At 41.5% G+C, this 24,197-nt stretch overlaps 1 protein-coding gene across 1 annotated transcript in view; it reads left to right on the forward strand.

The window, feature by feature from the left end:
• CFAP70 (cilia and flagella associated protein 70) overlaps positions 1 to 24,197 on the forward strand; it is a 1,838,232-nt gene that overhangs the window by 1,137,667 nt on the left and 676,368 nt on the right. The window contains exon 16 of the mRNA XM_044079382.1: positions 19,411 to 19,544. Coding sequence (XP_043935317.1) covers positions 19,411 to 19,544 — 134 coding nt within the window. The remainder of the gene's footprint in view (positions 1 to 19,410; positions 19,545 to 24,197) is intronic.

A 24,197-nucleotide genomic window follows, 5' to 3' on the forward strand; every position in this document is an offset into this window, starting at 1 on the left:
GGGTCGAGGGTAGACGGTTCTCTGGTCGGACCCAAGGGGGAGGTCTCAGATCGATCTTCATCAGTTCTGAGCCTTCCTGTTGGTGCTTTGGCCCGAGTGAGCTTGGACCCGACATCATCTTTGGACCTCATCTCCTCGGCGCCGAGGGCTACTACTGTTTCATCTTCAGTTAGTCGGCCTTCAGAGCCGGGGGGATCAGCCTTCGAGGTTATGAGCAGTGTGCTGGCCAGGTCATCAGCTGCATCCTACGGCACCGATACTCTGCCTCCTCCAGCACCGGTGTCAGTTTAGGATCATGCTCTATCCATGGGCAGCGGAGACCCTAAGCCTCAGGATTCCTCCATGAGTGGTCCCCAACTTTCTGACACCTCCCCAGAGTTTTTGCCTGAGGGGCCCATCAGAAAGAGATTGTGTAAGAGGAAACACCTTGACTCCCTGGATGAGTCTCTCACATCAGATACCGACCTCAAGCATTTAGAGGGGTCCCCCAAGTCATCTTCTGAAGATATCACCAATGAGGGATATACTTCTGGTGTGGAGCATTTTGTCCCCATGTTTGTGATGATCAGGTCTAGTATATTTTCACCTCTTGTGGGAATGGTGACAAGTTGTTCCATAGCATTTGAGTTTATGAACTCCAGGAACCTTTGGGCTAGGGTACTGGGGCTTGAGTAATGTTCCCAGTCTATGTTTGGGTAGTTGAAGTCACCCAATATGATGGTGTTTGGAGAGACATTTATACTCTCTAGTGTCTTCAGGAAGGCTGTGTGGGGTTCCTGAGTTTGAGAGGGTGGCCTGTAACATGCTACAAACTGTAGAGCAGTTTTGCCTATGGTTAATTGCACCTGAATGGTCTCTGATGCTTCGTGAGTTGCCACCAGCCTGGAGGTGTGGGTATCCTTGATGAATATGGATACACCCCCTCCTTTTGTGGTATGGTCCGGGTTTTGGGGCCGGAATGCATGATATGAGGTAAAACCTGATAGTGCTGGGGTGCTCTCAGGAGCCTTGAACCAGGTTTCAGTCACAGCACAGACATCAATGTTCTCCATACTGAGGAGGGCTTCGAGGGCGTGCATCCTGAGATTTAGACTTCTGGTATTGAGCAGCATTACCCTTAGTTTTTTTCCATTATTGTTTTCTAGGGCGGTGGGTTTAGAATTTGAGCCTTGTCTAAAAAAGGCACTATGGGGGTGGCAAGAGCCTTTGCCAATATCCAGAAACCCAGGGGTGACAGGTGCAAGCCGTCCCTTGCTTAGCGTGGCTTGTCAAGCATGTCATTCCAGGCAGACAGACATTGGATCCCCTTAGAATGACATCAGAAATTAAGCCAATTATTAAAACTGATCATTTTGTCTCTGTATTGTGGCATCATTCTTGGTGAAGGTAGGATACTGCTCAGGGTCAGGGTCATACCAGCCTGGGCTACATAATCTGAGAGCTCCTTTATGTCTCTTTTCATGTAGTCCAGGGAGGTACGTCTCAGGTCATTCACACCGGCATGGACAATGACTGAGTCATACTTGTACTTGCTGTGGAGTGACCTGAATGCTTGTGTTATGTGGCGGATTCTAGCGCCCGACAGGCAGCTTACTGTGACCCTCTCCTTGTTCAGTCTGGTGAGTGGGACGTCAGTGTGTCTGACTATGGAGTCACCTATGACAAGTGTGTCTGGCATTGTGTTTGGCCTTAAGGGCTGTGACTGATTTGCACACTGACTTTGTGATCTATGTGTTGCTTGTGTTATGTCATGAGGTGGCAGTTGTTTGGGTGTCTGCTTTGGAGGCCTCTGCTGTTTTGGTAGATTTTTGTTCAGTGCCATCAGACCATAAACTAATCTCACTGGAGATCCACATCCTGCCCCCACCCTCAACAAAAAAGACCACAGTGAAGAACTTCTCAAAAGCCAACTTCACACTTCTTAAGACTGGTGTGGTATCCTTCAAGGCCCCTGAGCCATTGGAAACCACAACCCACGCTGCTGAATCCCTTACAAATGCTTTCTACGAGCACCTCCAGGATTGCATGGATCAAGCAATCCCAAATAAAATCAAGACCCTTTCCACCAAAGGCAAGCGCCCGATCTGGTGGACCCCAGCCATAAACAAACTTTACAACAAGAGGAGAAAGCTACTACAAGATAGAGCAAAATCCCTAAAAGGAAGACATCTCTGATCAATACTAGTAAAAAACTACGATCACTCATAAAATCATCCAAGGCCAACTTTGAGAGAAAAATCGCCAAGGACTCAAAAGACAATCATAAGGCCTTCTTTAGCTATGTTAGAAATCTGGGTGGAAACTCCCAGATATGCTCAGAATTAGTCCAAAATGATACAAAAATCACTGAACCCACAGACATTGCAAACATACTGGCAGACAGGTTCAGTGAAAATTTCTCCCCCCCCCCCCCCCCCCCAAAAGGAGAAATATCTATCCCAGCAGAGTGTAGCCTCCCAATCATTTCAAATGCCCAGGTGAGAGCTGCTCTCTCTAAAGCTAAAAACACAGCATCAATGGGACCGGATGGTGTCCCCGGCTGTGTGCTACATGAACTCAATGAGGAACTAAACCCACACATAAGGCTGCTGTTTAATCTTAGCCTTACCACAGGATACGTACCCAAAGACTGGCCTACGGCAACTGTGGTCCCACTCCACAAAGGCGGTGCTTCTACGGACCCTGGTAATTACCTCCCCATAAGCTTAACAAGCCTGGTCTGCAAAGCTATGGAGAGGATCATAATGGAACTCATAAATAAAGACATAGGGGACCTACAGACATTGGATCCTACCCAATTCAGCTTTGTCAAGGGCAGATCATGCCTCTTGAACTTGGTCAACTTTTTTGAAACAGTCACCAAGGCCATTGATGAGGGTAAGGCAGTTCACACAGCCTACCTTGACCTTTCAAAAGCTTTCGACACAATACCCCACTTGGGTATCATAGAAAAGCTCACCAGCTTAAATGTAAACCCATATGTCACAAGATGGGTTGCAAACTGGCTCAAGGACAGAACCCACAGGGTTTGAGTTGCTGGTGCCATGTCAGACTCCAAGCCGGTCACAAGCGGTGTCCCACAGGGCTCAGTCCTGGGCCCCCTCTTGTTCGGCATCTACTTTTCAGAAGTCCAGGCAAACATAGGAGGATTGTGGCTGACAAAGTTTGCAGATGACTGCAAACTGGGCACCATAGTTGAAAATCCATCAGACACAGATATCCTTCAGAGAGGTCTCATAGAAATGGATAACTGGTGCCAGAGCCATGGCCTTAAGCTAAACGCCAAAAAATGTATAGTCATACCCTTTGGTAAAAACAAGGTAACCCCAAGTTACCACATAGGTGGCAATCCATTAAGCACAGAAGAGGTTATCAAGGACCTGGGGACCCAAGTTGACAGTAACCTTTCTTTTGACACTCACATTGCCAAAGTGGTTAGGAGGACCTTCTACATTGCCCACCTGATTATGAAGAGATTCACATTCAGATCAAGGGAGGTCATTGTTCCCCTGTACTCTTCACTTATCAGACCAATGATTGAGTACAATGCCCCATTCGGAATGTATCTTACCCAACACCTGCAGCAATTGGAAATACCCCAAAAGTTCCTCACCAAAAGGATAAAGGGGCTCAAAAATATGCCATATGCTGCCTGACTGAAGAAACTCCAGCTCTATTCAGTCGCATACCGACTGTTCAGAGGTGACCTGTGCCTGACATACAAGGCCATGTCCAACCTGGAATTAATGGACATGCTCCACCTCAAAAAATCCAAATCCACCAAAGCCACAAAAGCAAGAGACTTAAACCTCAACACGGATATAAATAGGACGTGCTGGAGGGACAGATTCATCACCCAGAGACTCCCTATGCTGTGGAACAGAATCCCAGTACATGTGAGACAGAGCACCTCACTGGCTCTGTTCAAGAGGAATCTTGACCAGTGGATGGGAGATCGTAGGTTTACCCCGGGGATCATCTCAGTATCACTGCTGGACAGAGGCACGGCAAACTAATGGGTATAGTATTCTTCAACCTAAGGGGTGGTGAAAGCCACACAACTCTGGCTAGGCTTATAAATGCCCTAGGGCAGATAGCCTAGTATGAACCTATGAACCTATGAACCTATATCTCTTTTTCAGATATCCCGGAGATCCTGAAGCAGAGAGGCGGCTGGCCATCCAAACCCCCTTCTGATGAGGAGTTGGTGTTCCTGAAGGCTTTTGGGTCTCAACCCTCCGCCTCTTGGGTTTCTCTCCCTTTTGATGAGCTATTAGATCTTGTCTGTCGAATGGTGTGGGAAACTCCTGACACTGTGGATCTGGTCCCAAGTAGACCCAATAAGTTTTTGTCCACCCCCTCTGACAAGGAGTGTCTATCTAATGGCGTTCCAGTAGATGCCATGGTGGTGGCAGCGCCACCAAGAAGGAACTTGCTGAAACTTTGTCTACCTTCCATCCACCTAACAAGGAGTCCCAGGCTATGGACAGGTATGGGAAGTGTGTGTTTACCTCAGCGGCCTTTACACTGCGGTTGCTGAACTACTTGACACATTTTACAAGGCTCCAGAGAGATCTCCTAAAAGAGCTAAAAGATTCTCTACAGGGTAACATTTCTAATGCCGTGGCACAGAAGATCAATGCACAGATGTCTACCCTAAATTCCCTTACCAACTCCTCCATGAGGCTGATCTTATATGCAGCCGAAGGAGTGAGTTGGGCTTCGGGTTTCAGAGTCTCTCTTAGAAGACACTCCTGGATGTGCCTGTGCAATTTCACAGAGGCCTTCAAGTCTACGTTCACCAATGCCTCATTTGATGATTCATCATTGTTCGGAACCAAGGTGAAGGACATTCTCACTAGGTGTGAGCAGGAAGGAAAAACCCTGTCTGCCGTGGGAGTCCATTTTTTCATGCCTTCTAGACCTTACCGCAAGGGCCAGAAGGGTGGGAAAATGTGGTTCAGGAAGTCGTAGTGGTTTTTTCAGGGTGCACAAAGTGATTCCCCCTCCAGAGGCAGGGGAGGGGGTGGAAATTCAGGTAGACACCACCCTAGAGGCAGAGGAGGCCTGAATAACCAGGGGGACAATGATTCCTTTTGTGGTTCTCCCTACCAGCGCTCCTGAAGGGAGGCCTGACTGTGCGTCTCTTGAGCTGGTCTGGGGTCGCATTTCTTTATACCCAGAAGCCTGGCAAGAAGTCACCCAAGATGAGTGGGAATTAAAGATAATTTCCAGAGTTTATTATGTCCCCTTCTGTTCTCCTCCCCCACCATCCAAGAGAATCCTAGACATTCCACCCAGTCACAGGGATTCCGCAACTTTAGAAATAAAAAAAGTTGCTTTCCAAGGGAGCCATCCAGCCTGTCCCCACAGACCAAGTAGGATTAGGGACTTACTCCAGATTCTTTTTGGTGCTGAAAAGAACAGGGGACCTGAGACCCATCTTGGATCTCAGCCGATTGAACCTTCATGTACAGAAGTCCAAGCTCTGCATGGTCACCTTACAGTCAATACTCCCTCTGTTATTGAAAGATGTGTGGATGTGCTCCATCGACCTCAAAGATGCTTACTACCATATCAAGATGGACAGGGCATCGAGAAGTCACTTAATGCTTCCGGCTGAGAGCCAGTCATTTTCAGTTTCGCTCTCTGCCCTTTGGTCTCACCACAGCCCCCAAGGTGTTCACCAAATGCATGGCAGTGGTAATGGCTCACTTGAGACGTCAGGGATTCCAAGTGTTTCCATACCTGGATGACTGGCTCCTTTCTGCAACCACCAGGCATCTACTGTTACAGACCAGGGACACCACCATTACACTGTGCCAACAGTTAGGAATTACTCTAAACTGGAAAAAATCTGCCTTGTTGCCCTCGCAGCATGACACTTTTATCGGCACTGAACTAGATACGGTGCTCATGAGGGCCTTCTTACCAGAAGAGAGAATTCAGGCTTTACAACAGCAGGTCTGCACCTTACTACCATTGAGGAAGGTCAGGGCAAAAGTGGTCCTCAAGTTATTAGGGATCATGGCTGCCACTATCATGCTAGTTCCCCTTGCCAAACTACACATGAGGGTTCTTCAGTGGCTGCTTTTCACCCAATGGTCACTGCAGCATCTCCCACTCCTCATTTTATTGCTGATTACGGACACGTGCAAGTGGGATCTATGCTGGTGGCTTCAGGCCAGCAATCTCAACGTGGGCAAGCCCTTTGTCCCATCTTCTCCAGTTGCCATAGTGACCAAGGATGCCTCCCAGATCGGGTGGGGGGCATTATCTTGGCAGGACTGTCCAAGGTACGTGGCAGGATCATGAGGCCCATTTGCATATCAATGTCTTGGAGATGAGAGCAGTGCTATTAGCGTTGCAAGCACTTCAGAGCTCTCTCCCTCTAGGGACAGTTGCAATCCACTCAGACAACATGTTGGTGGTGTGGTACTTGAACAAACAGGGAGGAACCAAATCATACCCTCTTTGCAGAGAGGCACTTCGAGTTTGGCAGTGGGCGGTGTCTTTCCAATGCTTTCTAGTTGCAACGCATATACCGGGGAAGTCCAACGTTATTGCCGACAGGCTGAGCAGAGCTATCCTAATGCCTCACGAGTGGTCCCTGAACCATTATGTTGCGGAAGAGATATTCCACAGCCACCTCAATGCCAAATGCAGCAGCTAATTCATCCTTATCCCCCCAGAGGGGGAGAAACCCAGGGGTGCTCTGGTTCATGATTGGCCCTCCGGTCTTCTCTATGCCTTTCCACTGTTACCTCTGATATCAAAGGTCATTCAGAAAGCACAGTCTGTGGGGAGCAAAATGATCCTCATTGCCCCACTGGCCTCGTCAGATTTGGTTTCCCTTCCTTCAACCCTATCTAATGGACAAGCCCTGGATTCTGGACCCAGTTCCAGATCTGCTGACTCATACTTCAGGACAGTTCCATTCATCCATCCAGGCCCTCAGGTTGACAGCTTGGCTGCTCCAGTTCTGTCCTTTGTCAGGCTTCATGATTTTTCCCCGGAAGTGGTCCATATTCTATCATCTTCCCACAAGCCTTCTACCAGGAAGATTTATTCCAGTAAGTGGAAGAGATTTTCTATTTGGGCCCGTGATAGACATATTGACCCTTATACAGCGCCTATTTCCGCAATATTGGAATTTCTTTCTCAACTGTTTAGTCAAGGTTCAGCTGCAGCAACCATTAGAGTGCAATTGGCAGCAATTTCTACCTTTCACATTGCTAATGAGCCCAACCTTAAAGCTTATAGGCTTTGTAGGGCTTTTATGAGAGGGACATTGTTACTCCGACCTCCAGGCTTTGATCCAGTGATGCCATGGGACCTCAGTTTTGTACTACAGAAGCTCATCTCAACTCCCTTTGAGCCTGCAGCTACATGTGACATTAAATTCTTGTCATGGAAGACAGTATTCTTGGTAGCCATAACTTCAGCTAGGCGGGTCTCTGAACTCCAAGCATTATCGATTAGACCACCATATTTGGTGTTTCACAAAGATAGAGTCTCCTTAAGAACCAACCCTTCTTTTGTTCCAAAGGTTGCCTCTGTTGTCAATATCAACCAATCCATTGAGTTGCCTGTGTTTTTTCCTGAATTCTCCAACAAGGCAGAATTTAAGTTTCATCAGCTGGATGTTCACAGACAATTGCATTTCTATTTACATAGGACGAAAGATTTCAGGAAATCAGATCAAATGTTTGTCTCATTTTCAGACACTAGACTTGGGGTTCCAGTTTCTAAGGTAACCTTGTCTCACTGGATCTCCGATTGCATCTCATTTATTTATGATTCCAATGGCAAAGAATTACCCTTTAAAGTGAAGGTTCATTCTACACAATCTGTGGCTACCTCAACTGAGTTTCAGGCTAGGATGTCTATGGATGATATTTGTGCTGCTGCAACATGGGCTTTGCCTCATACCTTTATTAGTCACTACAAATTAGATCTGGTCTCTAGAAGCAGATCTTCCTTTTGTTCCACTGTGCTCAAGAGTGTTTTTCACTGAGCCTCCCAAGATCAAGGGCTAGGGACACTGTCCCACGGATAAGAATGAATGTGAGATTGGACTACATAAGAAGAAGTTATGTACTCATCATAACATTCAATGTATGTAGTCCATCTCGCCTTACATTCTTACTAACCCTCCTACATCCCCCTCCTGGAGGACCTGGAGGTATTGTCTCTAGGTGTCAGTAGTCCCTTCTGTTGGGGTTGTTGTTCTTCTCAGTGTGTATGTGTGTGAGCTTGCAGCAAGCAAGATCTGGGGAATAGACCTGTTGCATGATGAGATACCTCTTAGCCACGAGCCAATTGAAGACTTCGAGCTAGAATATGGCCGAGTCGGAGCTGAGGTTCGGCTCTGAACCCATGGGTAAGAATGTAAGGCAAGATGGACTACATACATCGAACGTTATGGTGAGTACATAACTTCTTGTTTTTCAATGTTTTGTGGATCTTGGGAATCCCAAACACAACAGGTGTAACTGGGTGTTCCACATTAAAGTAATTAAATTCACTTTCATATATTGCTCCCTGAAAGAGCACATCCAACAAGAAAAATCTGTTCTATGATAGGCAATATTCATCTCATTTTTAGAGACCTATGCAAAAACGTCTAGAAGATTTAGGATCTTTGCTTGGAAGTGTTTACATAGGTATTTTTTATACCCCAAGTACACACCAAAAATTTTTTCCTCAGGTGGATAGCAAATGTTGGAGGTGTGACTGGCAAGAAAGAGGTGGCTGGGAACGGATTCACTAAACAATCTCAAAATACTGAAATGTCGAATTGCAGTATTTCGAGACTGTATAGTCGAAATTCTACATACAGCTGCAAAAACTAAAATCGCGACCATACACACACACACACACACACACACACACACACACACACACACACACACACATCTACCTAACTACACTACAACAAACAAAACAATACAAACAAACACAACATAACATAAAAACACACCTACCCTACCTATAAGTAGGGGGATAAGCCCCCTGCACCACCCATGGGGGGTGCACCCCCCAACCCCCCCACTTATATATACTAACTCCAAGGTTGCACTAAACACACAAACACACAAAAACCACCACTACACACACTCACACTAAAATCCCTGCCTAATACGCTTACATAAACACCACTTACCTGAATCCCCAGCTAAACCCACAAACCACACCACATGTCACGAACGCGACACCACAACAGCAGATTCAACATTTCCACATTCAAGATAGTGCAGTTTTGTGTAACTGCATTTTAGACTATTTAGTCTCGAAATACTGAAATTCAACATTTCAGTATTTCGAGATTGTCTAGTGAACCCCTGGGAACATATTTTTGGGAGTGTAATGAGCTGGCAGTCTTTAGGGATTCCTTACGAACTGCTCTATCTGAGATGTTGGGTGAGCAGATTGGATTGACTGGGGAGGTGTTGTTTGAGCTGTGATACAGAGTCGGAATTGCCTAGACAGAGTAAAGTCTTGCTGAGTCTAATTATGGTGGCTAGAAAATGGAAATCAAAGCTAGACCAACTTTACTAGAAGTAGTTAATATAGTAACAGAGATTAAACAACTGGAATTGGGATCTTTAGAAAAGGGACGGAGCAAACTACATAGGAAAAAAAAGGGAATTGTGGGAATAATATATTTAGAGAAGAAACGAGGTTTAAGTGGCAGGGTTTAAATGAGCCATATAATGCTTAACTGACAATGACTGGATAGATTATAAGTGATGTATAATGTCTGCAAGTACATTTGTTTCAATGGTGTCTGTGATGTATTATGTTTGCAACTAAAGTGGTGTCGATATTGTTTGTTTTTCATTTATATAAATATAAGATTGCTTATGTCATATATGATAATTTAATAAAGATGTTTATTGAAAGAAAAGCATAAACTTCAAATCCTCTGCCCAAGAGCAGATACAGTCCTCTGAAGAGTCAGGTGACACCTTCCCTGATGTACCCAAGAAGAGACCATGCAAGAGGAAGCACCTGGACTAACCATCTTCGTCGCCACTTCAGATTCTTACTGGGAAGATCAGGAGGGATCCCCAATCCATTCTGGAAGACACTTCTTTCAGTGACAAGAAGTGTTGTTTGAAGCTTATAGGTCAGCACCATCTACATCTTGGGTGGTGCCCCCAGCCCGCAAGTTGATTGACTTTGTGGTCAGGGTGTCATGGCAGGAACCCAATATCTGTGAAGTATTCCCTTGTAAACTTGTCAAAATTCTTCACCCACCCAAAGACATGCAGTACTGGGCTAAATCTCTTCTAGCTGACTTCATTGTGGTGATGGTAGCTAACAACAGAGAGCTCTCTAAAGACTTGAATTCTATTCAACCCCAATAAAGAGTCCAAAGCAAAAGACCAATGTGGGAAGTGGGTGTATGCTTCATGTTCAGAACATTGAACTACACCACACATAAGAAAAGATTTCAGCAAGATTTGACACTACAGACCTTATCTACTATGAAAACGTCCCTGACAACAAAATCAAGAAAACAGACACAGTCTTGACTACTATGTCCAGTATCACCATACTTTCATGCACCTTATGCTTCACAATGATGGATGGGAGCATATAGAGAAGCTGGGAGTCACATAGCCATAAGATCAGACACATGGCTGGGCTGTTGTGATTTTGCAGACCACTTCAAGATATCCTTTACCAATACCTCACTTGATGGGTCTTCCTTGTTTGTTTTGTTAGTGGAGGAGAAGATGCAAAAGTGTGAGCAGCCTGGTAAGTCTCTTTCTGGCATCCAAGTTAAGTTCAATGTTCCTCAGAGTTCATACAACAGAAACCCTAAAAAGGACCTTGATCACTCTGGTTCAAGAAATCTAAATATCAACAATTCACTCTTTTTCTGATAGGGACAGCCACAACTGAGGTGGCCTCTTCAATGGATATAGGCCCAGAGGTCGGTGAGGTTTGCAGAACCAGCAATATCATGGGCCCTTCTCTGACAGCAGACCACAATATCCCTGAAAGTCTGCCTGGATGCTTCCATGTGCTTTTTCTTCTATCCTTCAGTGTAGTAGACCATCACACATTTTTTCTAAGACCTTGCAGCTCAGAATGCCACTGTGGGATGTCCCACCCTGTCCAGATGAGGTGGCAGAAAAAGAGATAGCTTCTCTTCTCTGCAAAAGAGCCATCCACAAGATCCCACCAGAACAGTGAAGATCAGGGTTTTTTTTCCAAGTTCTTTTTGGGCCCAAATAAAACTCAAGATCTCAGGCCCATACTGGACCTCAGTTTACTGAATAAGTATGTCTGGAAGACACATTTCAGAATAGTCACAGTGCAGTTGATTGTACCCTGTCTCTGGGTTAATGAATGGATTTGCTCCCTGAATCTCCAAGATACTTACCTTCATATTAAGATTGCAAAAGAGTCAAGATTACCATTTGGCCTCACCACAGCTCTCAGGGTGTTCATCAAATGCATGGCTGCTATAGCAGCTTGTCTATAGCTATTGGATGTAAGATTTTCCCATACTTAGATGACTGGCTCCCTTGATGAAGTCTGTTTCAGAAGTCAGGGACTGTCTTCTCAAACTTTGCCTGTCCCTGGGAATTTCAGTAAATCTGCAGAAGTCAAACTTTCAACCAGTTCAGAAAATCCCATTTATAGCATGTCATCTGAACTGTACTTGGTCCATAATATCATTACCACCAGACAGGATTCAGAACTAGAATTCAGCAGTTCAGTCTCTGCTTTACAGCCTGTCTTCCACTGCAGCCTTAGTTCTGAGTGTACTATGTGTAATATCATCATCAGTCCTATTAGTGCACTTTGCACATTTTCACATAAGGATTTTGCAATGGCTCCTTCAAGCTCAGTGGTCACGCCCCATAACCTTCTCCAAAACTATAATAATAATAATGATAGACTCATGCAGGAAGTATGTGAGATAATGGTTACAGTCTCCAGTTGTCCACTCTGGCAAACTCTTGCTACCATCTGCTCCAGTACCGATTGTAACGACGGACACATCCTCCATTGGGTTGAGGGAGGCATTATGAAGGGAGAATGGCCTAAGGTCTGTGGAAAGACAAGGAGACCAATGCTCACATATATGCCTTGGAATTGAAGGCAGTTCTCCTTGTGTTGCAGGAACTTCAGGACTGCCTTCCCCAAGGTGTGATATTTATCCAAGCAGAAAACCTGAAGGTAGTTTTGTGCATCAACAAGAAATGAGAAACCAGATCCTATTCCTTGTGTTCAGAAGCAGTGAGGTTTTGGCAATGAGCAATGATCTTGTACTGCTTTCATGTAGCAACGTGTATCCCAAAAGTACTCAACTGCCTAGCAGACAGGCTCAGCAGATCTCTTCTCATGCCTCACAAGTGGTCCCTCAGTCCAGCAATTGCCAGTCCAATATTAGGTCACTCCTTGCTGCAATCTGTTTGCCACTCCCTACAACACCAAATGCAGTAACTACTTTGCCATGATTTCCCCATCCAAGGCTGTTACTGAGGGATGCTCTGTCTCAGCAATGGCCTAGGTTTCTATATGCTTACCCACTGCTGCCCCTAATACCCAGATTCTTACAGAAAGCAATGAAGTACAAGACAGCCATAATCCTCATAAGCCCCCTTTTGGTCCAGTTAGATATGGTTTCACATTCTAAGGCCTCATCTCAAGAAGCCTTCCTGGCATTTGGATCCAGTGCAGGATCTGATCTCACACCCTTCCCATGAAGACTCACCCAGCCTTCACAATTTGAAATTGGCCATCTGGTTTCTCCATTTCCAATAATGGGCAGTGATAAGTCCCTCTACAGAGGTAGTAAGAATCCTAACAACATCCGTGAAAGATTCTACTCACAGGATTTATTTGTTTCTTTGGCCTACCCTGAAAACACAGACCACTTTTCAGCCCCAAACTCAGACAGACTCCATTTCTTAGCTGGCCTGTTTGACTCTAGCTCTAGTTTTTCCACAATTAAAATCCAGTTGGCTGCCATTTCAAATTTCCATGTCGGGTTTTGGGAATAGACTAGCATCTCATAAACCTTATAAAGCCATTCTAAATAACCTGTTTTTCTTAAGCTCCCATCAGGGATCTGGTTCCTACTTGGGATGTTACCCTGGTACTAGAAGCACCGACTAAGCCTCCATTTGAACCAGATTCCTCTTCTTTACTAGTTTGAGCTTAGCCATAAATCAAGCTCCATCAAGGATTATATACCACTGGCTCTGAAAGAGTTGTATGAGTTACTTCCCTCTGGCCTTTCTTATTCCTCTTTCAAAGTACATCTTGCGGTCATTTCAACATGTCTGCCCATAGATGCTCCCCTTTCTTCTCTGTTTTTGGTAAAACAGTTTCTCATAAGGGCTCTTCATTTCAGGCCTCTTAGAAAATAGGTGCTCACTTCCTGGAATCTTCACTTTGTACTGGAAAAGTTAACTGTGTCTAATTTTGAACCATCTCATCAGGTGGAATTAAGAATAATTACATGGAAGACTGTGGTTTTTATTACTCTGACATCTACAAGAAGAATCTGAGTTGCAAGCTGTGAAAGTAGGTGAACCCTATCTGGTCTTTCATAGAGATAGGATCACACTAAGAACAAATCTCAACATTTTGCTAAAAGTTGTTTCAGAGTTTACTTTGAACCAAGCTATCAATTTTCCCAATGTTCTATCCAGATTCTCAGAATCAGAAAGAAAGGATTCTACATATTCTGGACATGCATAGGCATCTCAGGTACTATCTTGACAGAACTAAATCCTTTACAGAAGTAGAGTAGCTGTTTATTTCTTATGATGGGATGAAGAAGGTTCAAAACAAACTATTTCAAGGTGATTGTCCCCAACTATTGCCTTTTATTATACCCACTATAGAAAATCTATTTCAAGCAGTATTAAGGCACATTGTACTAGAGTATTGGCATTTTCAGTGGCATACTGGAAAAGGATAGACTCTAGAAGCATTCTAGAGGCAACAACTTAGTCCTTAATACATACATTTACAAAGCATTACAAACTGGATTCCTCTTCCATGTCCAGGACTGGCTCTGTTCAGGCCATTATCCAGGGGGTTCTTATCCTTCCTACTCCCAGTTTAGATAGTCTTTGATAATCTACCCATATAGCCAAAGGCTACTGCAGCAGTAAGGAATAATAAACATAGGGCAGTTATGTAATTGCATTTACCATAACAGTAGATGTCCAAATTCCTCACTGCTGCAGTAGCCACAACCACCCTCCATACTCCTATAAGTATTTAGGTAGTTGTTGAGATGAAGTTTATTGTTCACTGTTATATCTTTAGATGTTCAGGATGAGTAAACCCATTCTCATTTTACAGACAAGAAAATCCTAAAGAAGTCTACACTCTGACTGCTGATTTCCCTCCAAGGGACAGGACTATCAGAACGAAGAATGTAGGAGTAGGAGGGAGGCAGAGTTTAGTGCGGCTGGCTGGTTATTGTCTCAGAGGCATAATGCAACCCATATGGCCAAAAAGTTACTGAAGCAGTGAGGAATTTGAACATCTACTGTTATGGAAAGTGGAACTTACTATACATTCCTGTTAATTGCTGTTCCTAGTTAGTCACATCAGGCAGAAGGATTTCAAATCTGAGCCCTTTACAAATCACCTGATTCATTATTTCAGAATGAAAACTTTCATGATAAAAGCTGTTATGCTTTTTTCCCCTAGATCAATCTGTTCAACTCTTAATCTTCCCGCCAACCTGTTAGAATGCTACATACTCGGATGTCTATTGACTTAAGATATTATAGAACAAAGATTCACTGTTTCAGAAAAACAGATCAGCTATTTGTTTCCTTAAAAAAATAAATAGAAAGCTTTCTTGTCTCAAAACATTTTTTTCCCAAGGGGCTCCCATAGTGTATTGCTTTTTGTTATGATAAATCCAACAATCTCCTGCAAGGCCCAATTAGAACAATTTCCAGTAAAGCACCATCTACCACTGTGGCATTTTTTAGAAATATCTTTACTGAGGAAATTTCAGAAGCAGCAGAATGGACTGCTATTTCTTTTTCACAACACACTACAAGTCCGAAACTTATCCTAGAGGCAAAACATTGTTTAGTGTGACTGGAATAAAGAGAATCATATAACCATCCACGTTTTAGGGATAACCAAGTACTGCTGTGGGTGCTGCTGTAATTGTATGATTTATTCTTTAAGAAATTATCTCCAAAGAAGATAGTGCAGTTGTATAATATAATAACCAGTAGATTGTCAGGGAGAGGTCACTATAACAGTAAAGCTACTCGCATTCCTTTCTTCTTTTGTGGTACTACTTATGTAGGTATGGGACACTTAGTTTATGAAGTTTCTATAGATGTGCCGTTGATATATTATGGGTAAAGTTGCTTTCTTTTACACGTCACATATGAGGGCACTAAATAGTTGTCTACTCAGATGCATATTACTCCCTGCAGAGATATTAGCCTTGAAACACTTAAAGGGAGTACATGGCATCACTGGTTTTGTAAAAAAGGAAAGAGTATAAGTTGAACCACAGAACAAAACTTTATTAGGATGACAAGCTTTTGCACATTACATTGTGCTTTTTAAGTCATTCCAAAACTTATTATAAAACTAACAAAGTATGACTGTTTAAATAACACATCAGTTAATGACGTTAATACAGCATTTGCTCTTAAAGAACCTTGATCCTCTTCTTTAACATTCATTTTCATCTCTATAGAATCTTCATCTTAAAGTTTGCTGTTTTAATATTGGTTTAACTATAATCATATAATTTAATTTTGGTGAAAAAGTACTATTAAATAGTGTAATCCATTTGTACTTCCTGCATTTCATTATATAATTTATATCACCACCTCGATTTGAGATGGTTATCCCGTCAGTTACCCTAAATTTAAAATTATGTCCATTTCCCATTGCTACTATGTATTTACTGAGTGCATTCACTACAACTTTCCCTCTTATGCTAGATAGACTTTGTATAATTCTGTCTTTCAGATGTTGATTTGTCTTACCAACAAAAAAGACAGGCAGTGGTCACATAGTGCTAAGTACGCTAGATGTTCAATATTGCAGTCAGTGCTGCAATTAAATTCATGCATTTTTCCAGAGTTAAAGGGATGCTTAAATGTGGTGCTATTATTTATGTATTTACATATACTACAATTGTTACATGCATATGTTCCTATTTTATTTTAACTTTAAACATAGTAGTGCTGTATCTTGCATAGTTAACCAATCCTCCACAGCTTCTCAAACTGTTTCCACTCCTGTTTAGTAGAGGCATTTGCAAAAATTGTTGTAGAAATAGTGTCTTCTTTATTTAAGCAGGGTAATTTTTTTTTCTCATTTGCAAGAAGAAACAAATCTGGAAACCTAGTTTGAATCTGTCAGACTTCAGTAAGCCTTTGAGAGTGTGAAAGTTCAGGTAGGCTACTCTTCATTCTGTCATTCCTTGCAGAAACTGAATGATGTGATTGGATTTCATTGACACTTTCCTGACTTCCGAATTTGTAGGAAGTTCTTTAGATTTATAGTGGGTGGCACTGAATCCAAAGGACATTTGCTGGGATTGTCCAACCTTCACTCCATGTACGAAATTCATATATTTTTAGAGGGCAAAGACCATTTGCAAGTCACAGCCTCTAATTTGGCCTAGCCACCACTTTCGGACTTTGTACTAAAATGCTTGGCCCCAGCCATTGCATCTCTCATGTTAAAAGGTATCTAGATTTTACCCTACATTCATGACCTGCACATTGTACACACACAAAAGAACTATTCTTGGAGGATTTAAAGTTTCTAGATTTCTTGCATGTCACCATCAGTGAAACAAAGTCAAGTCACACTTTGTAGTCTCAACAAAATGTTTCTGTCCCTGGACAAGATTCTCAGCATGCTTCATTTCCAGCTTGTAGAGAGTAAGCCCTGATTGATATGGCAGTGTCTCATGTCCATAAATGTTGTGATAAATAAGCATGCAAGACTTTACATGAAGAAGTCCTAGCACTATGTCATAGTTCTCTGAAATCAGGTGATATACTCCTTATTAAAGGATTTCCAGTGGACTAACTCCCTCCTCAAAGAATTGAAATGGTAAAAGGAGACAGTTGAAATGCACAAGATATTTTTTTTTTTGTTATTCATTATCCAACCCGAATTCTTGCAATTTATTTATTTCTGTTTTTTAATCAGTTGGCCAACTGAGACTTTTCAGCCATGACATCAGCTCCAACACCACATATTATGAAGACAGCCTAACAGTAAAGCAAAACAGCATGCCACATCAGTTAAGTTACAAATATCACAGTGAAGTTACATGTATCAAATACATATTTAAATAAAATAACAATGTGCACAACAAATTAGTTTACAGACTATCGCAAATATGTAAGTACAGACACTGAAGCATGGCACTAGTACACTGTAATTAAAATATATGAATTAAAGTTTATTGCAATATTATAAAGGGTAAGTGTTTTGCAATATAAATAATCACTTTCCCAGACCATAATACATTCCATAAAGCATTTTACTAGGAATGCTTCTGCCTCAGAAACTTTCCATGGGGGCATCTGTGCTACAAGCATTTATGAGGCCACGAGCTGGTATTACACTCACGTTTTAATAAAACTTCATAAGCTAAGATTTTCATCATAAGATTATTGGAGGTTTTGCAGTGGTTCAGGATGTTCTGATTTTAGAGCTTCTTCCTCCCTGTAGGATTCAAGGCTTGGGATTTTCCCATAAGGGATGTGCAATGGAAAAGACAAAAATTAAAGAAATAGTACAGTGTATTTGTGTGAGGCAGTCGGGCGGCCATGGTGGTGCAGTGGTTAGCATTGCTGCCTCACAGCAAGAGGTTCTCCAGTTTGATCCTCGACTGGGGTGCCTTCTGTGTGGAGTCTACATGTCCTCCCTGTGGTCGCGTGGGTTTCCTCCGGGTGCTCCGGTTTCCTCCCACATCCCAAAGACATGTTGTAGGTGGATTGGACACTCTAAATTGGCCCTAGGTGTGAGTGTGTGCATGTGTGTGCCTTCTGTGGAAGGTTGGGCGCCGGGCTGGCAACTCGACACCATAAAACTCCACTGCCAATCATGAGCGGACAGGTGATCCGCTGTGGTGACTCCTAACCAGGAAAAGACAAAAGAAGAAGAAGATTTGTGTGAGGCAGTCATCATAAATTTTGTTGATTTTCTTTTTATCATATCAATAATACATTTTCACCCTACCCACCCCCTCATTTTATTTACAAATTTCATATATTTTTTTTCTTTTTGTATTGTATGGGTCCAAGCTAAAAGTGTGAAACTCGTAATTGAGTCCTACAGCAAGAAGAAAAATGCAAATGGCAAATAATCACATTAATTCCCAAAATTCAATGAATGTCATTAAAGCATTTTGCTTCCCCTGTATCCCCCCCTATACTCCCTATTTCCAATTTTAGCTATTTCCTCACAGAGAGAGTAGAAGTCGGAGGGAAGGGTTGAATGCATAAGTAACCAGAATGACAGACCTCTCTCTCTCACACACACACACACAATATACATATATATATATATATATATATATATATATATATATATATATATATATATATATATAAGATAATCAGATGTTCCTGTATGCAATAATAGAAACTGGTTGGCTGATGTATCTCTGAGGAAGGTGCATGTTGAAATTCTGAAGATCTTAATTGCAGTCTTCTGAAAAGTGGAACTGCAAGTATGTATGTGGATCAGTATATACCTAAGTCCAAAGTTGCTGCAAGAGGCCAAAACAAAAATGTTGAAAAGGTTTAACAGATGGATTTGGAATTCACCATTTTTAATTTGATTTGCAGTTAATTTTCAAGTGGCTGAACTCCCAGATTTTGGTCTTGCACTTCTGAAAAGGAACCCCCCGTTAGTCAGTATTGTTAAGAATAGTGACTATCACAGCAGTTCAGCTGCTCATTGGATTATCCATAGTTCTTAGGTTCTTAAGCATTGCTTTTGTCAATGAAATGATTTGCACATTTATTCCATATAAAGACTGCTATGTATTCTAGCCACTACAATGGAAATATTTGCTTTAAACGTAGAAGTATGAGTTCAGAACAGCAACATGTACATTTTTATTTAAGTTGAACTTTGAGTAAGCATGACTTTTGCAGAAAAGTTTGAATTCAGAGTGAATTATTTGTGAACTTCATGCGTTCGACTAATAGCATAAACCATTTCTTATTCACAAATATTGTTTCAAATTAGCTTAACGGACATTTAAAATGAAATATGTGCTTGTACTTTAGTCTTTAGTAATTAATAAAACATAATGCTTCCATTCATCAAGCAGCCATTAGAAGATAGTATTAATGAAATTTTGTGAAGATTGTGCATCAATTTCAGTTCAAAATATTGTATCATTTATAGAGGCTGGCCCGTGATCGCAACAATCCTGACCACTGGTTCGATTATGGATGCTTTTGTCTGTTGATCTCTGATAACGGTAAAGCAGAGGAATGCTTTCATGAAGCAGTTGCTTTGGATCAGAGACATCTAAACAGGTATGGTGAACACCAAGTTGCTAATGGAGGAAGCATTTGTTGTGAAAGAGTCACAGGCACATTTTTAAGTGGTTATTTTAATTTCTTCTTAATATTAAAAATGCATTTCAATACCTTTTATTTTTTAAAATAATTTTATTTACCATTATATTTTTAAAACCCCAGTGGTTATGAACAGTGCATTCACAGCACATTTTAATTTGAAATGAATGCCATTTCTGGGAAATGGAAGTAGCTCTGGAAGGCGATTCTTGTGTGTGTGTGTGTGTGTGTGTGTGTGTGTGTGTGTGTGTGTGTGTGTGTGTGTGTGTGTGTGTGTGTGTGTGTGTGTGTGTGTGATCTTTGAAACATTCAACCGTAGATATGTGAACCTCAACGTGTCACAGACTTGAGAGTACTGTGAACTCAAGTGAAAGTCAAACTGTTGAGCATTCAGGAAGACTATGTGGTCAGCATTACTTCTTGTTATTTATTATTGTTTTTATTTTTAACAGTGTATGACACTACATGTTCTTAATTCTCACTGCCGCAGTAGCCTGCCAAGGACACAGCACATGGCCAGCTTGTCAAAGCTGTTACTCCCCTCACTTTCATTCACTCTGGATGCTGATAGGCTGTACCCTTTCTGGAGGGAAGGATAAAAGCCATCAGGATGAGGGAAGTCTTCAGTACTTTACTGCCAGCTTCATAGAGAGAGAGGCATCTCTCTGTCTCCAGAGGAACATAAGACATTCAAAAGCTTCTTGCCTAACAAATAAGACCCCTTATTGGGACCCGTTCCTTTCATAAATATTTTTTATTGAATGTTTGAGGTATTATTTCTGATTAAAATCACTGTTGTAGTATTCACTATGAATAGGTTATGACTGCTGACATCTGGCCGATGTGCCAAAGCTTTGATTTCCTTTGATCAGACCTCCAATGTGTGACCTCAACTCATAAGCATAGTGGTATATAGGTGGATGTATGAGTATAGTTCCTCAGCTATCTCTCTGCCAGCCTGAACACAGGTTACATATCTGTCAGACTGTTTGGTCATTGGTACCTTTGCTTCAAGTAATCAGATAAGTACCTCATTGGTGCATCTTCCTTATCTTTTCTAAAATGTTTTTGCTTACTAGTATTAGAAGTCATCTCAGAGTGGTAAGTGTGAGTGTGGTAGGTAAATACCCTTACATACCCAGTGTCTTTTCTGCTAAGGAGCGGACCATGACTACAAGGCCTGTTCCATTTGCCAATCATTTGTACTTAGGATTTTGCAATCCCATTTGTCCTCGTTCAATGCCTTTCTAGAGACCCAATGTCTTAAATGCTTGGCCTACTCCAAGATGTGGATTCCACTTCCCCAGATGTACCACTAACACTTAACAAGAAGCTTAAAAGACCTAGACCAGAAACTCAGATGACTGTTTCTGACTCTGACATGCACACTGAGGTTTTAGAACCCGCATTATATCTGGTTCCTTCTCAGATGCCCTCTACCAAGACTGGTATGTTGTCTGAGGCTGTTACAACCTAGGAACCTGCAGATAAAGCTGAGCCATATATGGTCACCTTGGAGGATCCAGAGGACATTCCCCAGATACTAGCTAGGGAGGAGATCCCAGGTAAAATTATTGAGGTATACAGTGGATCTGAACCACCATGTTTGGTTCAAGTGGGCATTGCATCTAAGATGAAATGGAAAAAAATGAACATGTAACTTCTTTCCCTCATTCTCCTCCTAGGGAGAAGAAATGGGTAGACTTTTCTCAAGGCCTACACAAGGCCTTTATGGACCTGACATCACCATCCTTTTCTTCCCAACTTCCCACATCCCTCAAAGGGTTGCTGTGGATTCATTTCCTTCCAAAGATGAGGTTTTTGACTCAGATTATTCTCTGGCATATTCATCTCAAATCCTCTCTTTTGACCAGTTCATTTCAGAGGATGAAGACTCCCTTTTTCCTGACTCTCATCCGGAAAAAGCATTTTTAGAGAGACACTATTAAACATGATGAAATATTTTGGCTGGGAGTCTAGGCAGATTGCAGAGGTTCAGAAAAGATACTACAACTGCTTTGAAATGAGCACTCCAGCCCCTTCTGCCAGGCCATTGTTCTTGAGACATTCTTGGATGCCTTTCAAGCCACCTCTGCTGTCCCTGACACACAGCCTCCTGCACCCAAAAGGCCGACAGATTTTATAAAGTCTCTGATAATCCTAAATTCTTGTTTAAAAATCCTGTGTCAGACCCCTCTGCATTATCTCTTTCTCTTCTGATAATCTTTCTAAGCTACTACCTAATCTAACACTCCTAAAATTCAACAGTAGGAATACTATATGTTTAACAGCAATTTATATACCACCAAGGAATAGTGTTGATACTGCTGAAAACATCCTGAATTGGCTATCCCAACAAATTAACCATGAAACTATAATACTTTCAGACTTAAATATAGGCTGGCAATTTATAAATTCTACTATCCCCATTGAATCTATAAACTTGTACAACTTGACAATTAATAACCACACCTACTAGAATCATTAAAACTTTATGGAGACACTCAATATTAGATTGGATTTTTACAAACAAACCAGACAAACTTACAAAAGTAGGCTGCCTCTCAGATATCATAAGTGACTACATACCAACATATGCTATTAGAACTCACCATAACCAGTATAAATATTTTATCTATAATCAAATATGAAATACAACCAATTTCAGCAAAGGTATTTTCAATTAAACACTAAAAATGCAACTGGAATGTACTTAGAACAATGCTGCTAGATACTGCTGTAGAACACTTTAATAACATATTCATACAGACCTTAAATAATCTAGCACCAGTACATAATAAAAGAGTAAAGTCCAACCCCTCACCATGGCTGGCAAAGAAAACAAAAAAAACTCATGATAAAAAGGGATAAAGCCTGGAAAAACTGGTAAACAATAGAACTCAAAATGCCCTCCAGCAATTTAGATATCTTAGAAACCTTGCAAATCTCCATGTCAAACAGGGTATGCAAACATACAATACCAACCTACAAGACAAACATATAAGCAACCCAAAATTTTTTGTCATCACTAAATAAATTACTCCACCCTGGCAAGACCACTAGTCCTTCTCCAAAAACAGACAATATGGCAGACTCTCTTCTCACAGTTTAATTCCTACTTTATACAATCAATATTATCTCTGTTAGACTCTAACACATCTGACCCCCTCACTCTTCCTCTGTCCAATCAAAACCACCTACAGGTGTTCAATTTTAGTCCAATACCTACCTCACTCCTAAGGAAGTTGCTCCTTAAAAAATACTTATGTAGCTCTAAACCAACTACCATCAGACCACCTAACAATGTCTGCAGAAGTCATAGCCTTCCCTGTGTCCATACTAATTAATAGGTCCATAGCAGAAAGATATGTCCCATCACTGTGGAAAAAATCCTACATCATACCACTGCACAAAGGCAGCACATCTACAGAGTTTAATAACTACAGACCGATAATGATTCTCTCCCCTGAAAAATGATATATGCCTTTTGTTGGTTTTTTGCTGTTACTTGCATTTACAGGCATGCATACCACAGTTCATTTAACTATTTATTGTAATCAACTAGTCTTATTACTGTATTGTACAATAAATACACGAAGATAACTGTTTCAGTTAATACGCTTTACTGTCACATTCTCTTTTCAGATCTACAAGCATGCAACACAGATGCTGTCAGCTCTCTATGGCAAATACCCAAAGCTTGTTTATACACTCTTATATTTATACCAAAAGATCTGATATTTTTCTCAAAGTCTGATGTATAACAGTTCTTTCTTTGTATAACAGTTTTTCTTTGTTCTTCTAATTTATGATTTGTCCTTGATTTAAGTTTGGTGTTCCAAGGAAACTCAGTTATCTGAAACGTGGTGTTCCAGCACTGTTAATCTTGCTTGATGTTACAGCTCTTTACTTCGTTGATGTCCTTCCAACTGCCATCTGCGCAGTTATTTTTACAGAATTTGTTTCTCAGTAATATACTCCTTTACATGCATGCCAAAATCTAACTAAGCTATATATGTTTGCCAGCACACTTCTTGCATTTTATACTATTTCTAAATTAACCCTTTATTGCAGCTTTTTATTCAAGCTAATAAACCTGCTAACCACAGTTTGAAAAGACAATGTGTACTAAATAGAACAGAGTACTAATATTCTTTCAGTTAATTTTTTTTTTTGTTTTAGGAACAGACTAAACTTCAGTAAAAAGACTGCATTTATTTTGCTAGCGTTATCATTTACAGCATTTACAACTTTACTCATATTTACAGTCATAACTTGTTGAGTTATTGCAACTTTCCGTAACCTGCAGCATATTAAACAATTCCAAGTTGTCATTGTTATTATGACCCCCTAAGACTACCAATACCGGCTGTATTAACCAATTTAACAATTTGGTTCCAGATGATGACCAACCTGTGAATATATTCCATCAATTATGGGCAGTGTCAGCTTCTGTTTTTTCAGCTAACTTTACCAATTTGTCTTTTACTATTATACTATTTACTGCATGCTGTAATATGCTATGGTTACGATGATCCAAGTAAGCTTTAAGATCATCTGTGTCTTGTATTATTTTTCTTAACTTGTCTAAAGACAAAGTAATGTTAGGAA

This window comes from Protopterus annectens, chromosome 8.part0, assembly GCF_019279795.1.
Source record: "Protopterus annectens isolate FY-2018-M chromosome 8.part0, PAN1.0, whole genome shotgun sequence".
In the NCBI taxonomy this organism is placed as follows: domain Eukaryota; kingdom Metazoa; phylum Chordata; order Ceratodontiformes; family Protopteridae; genus Protopterus; species Protopterus annectens.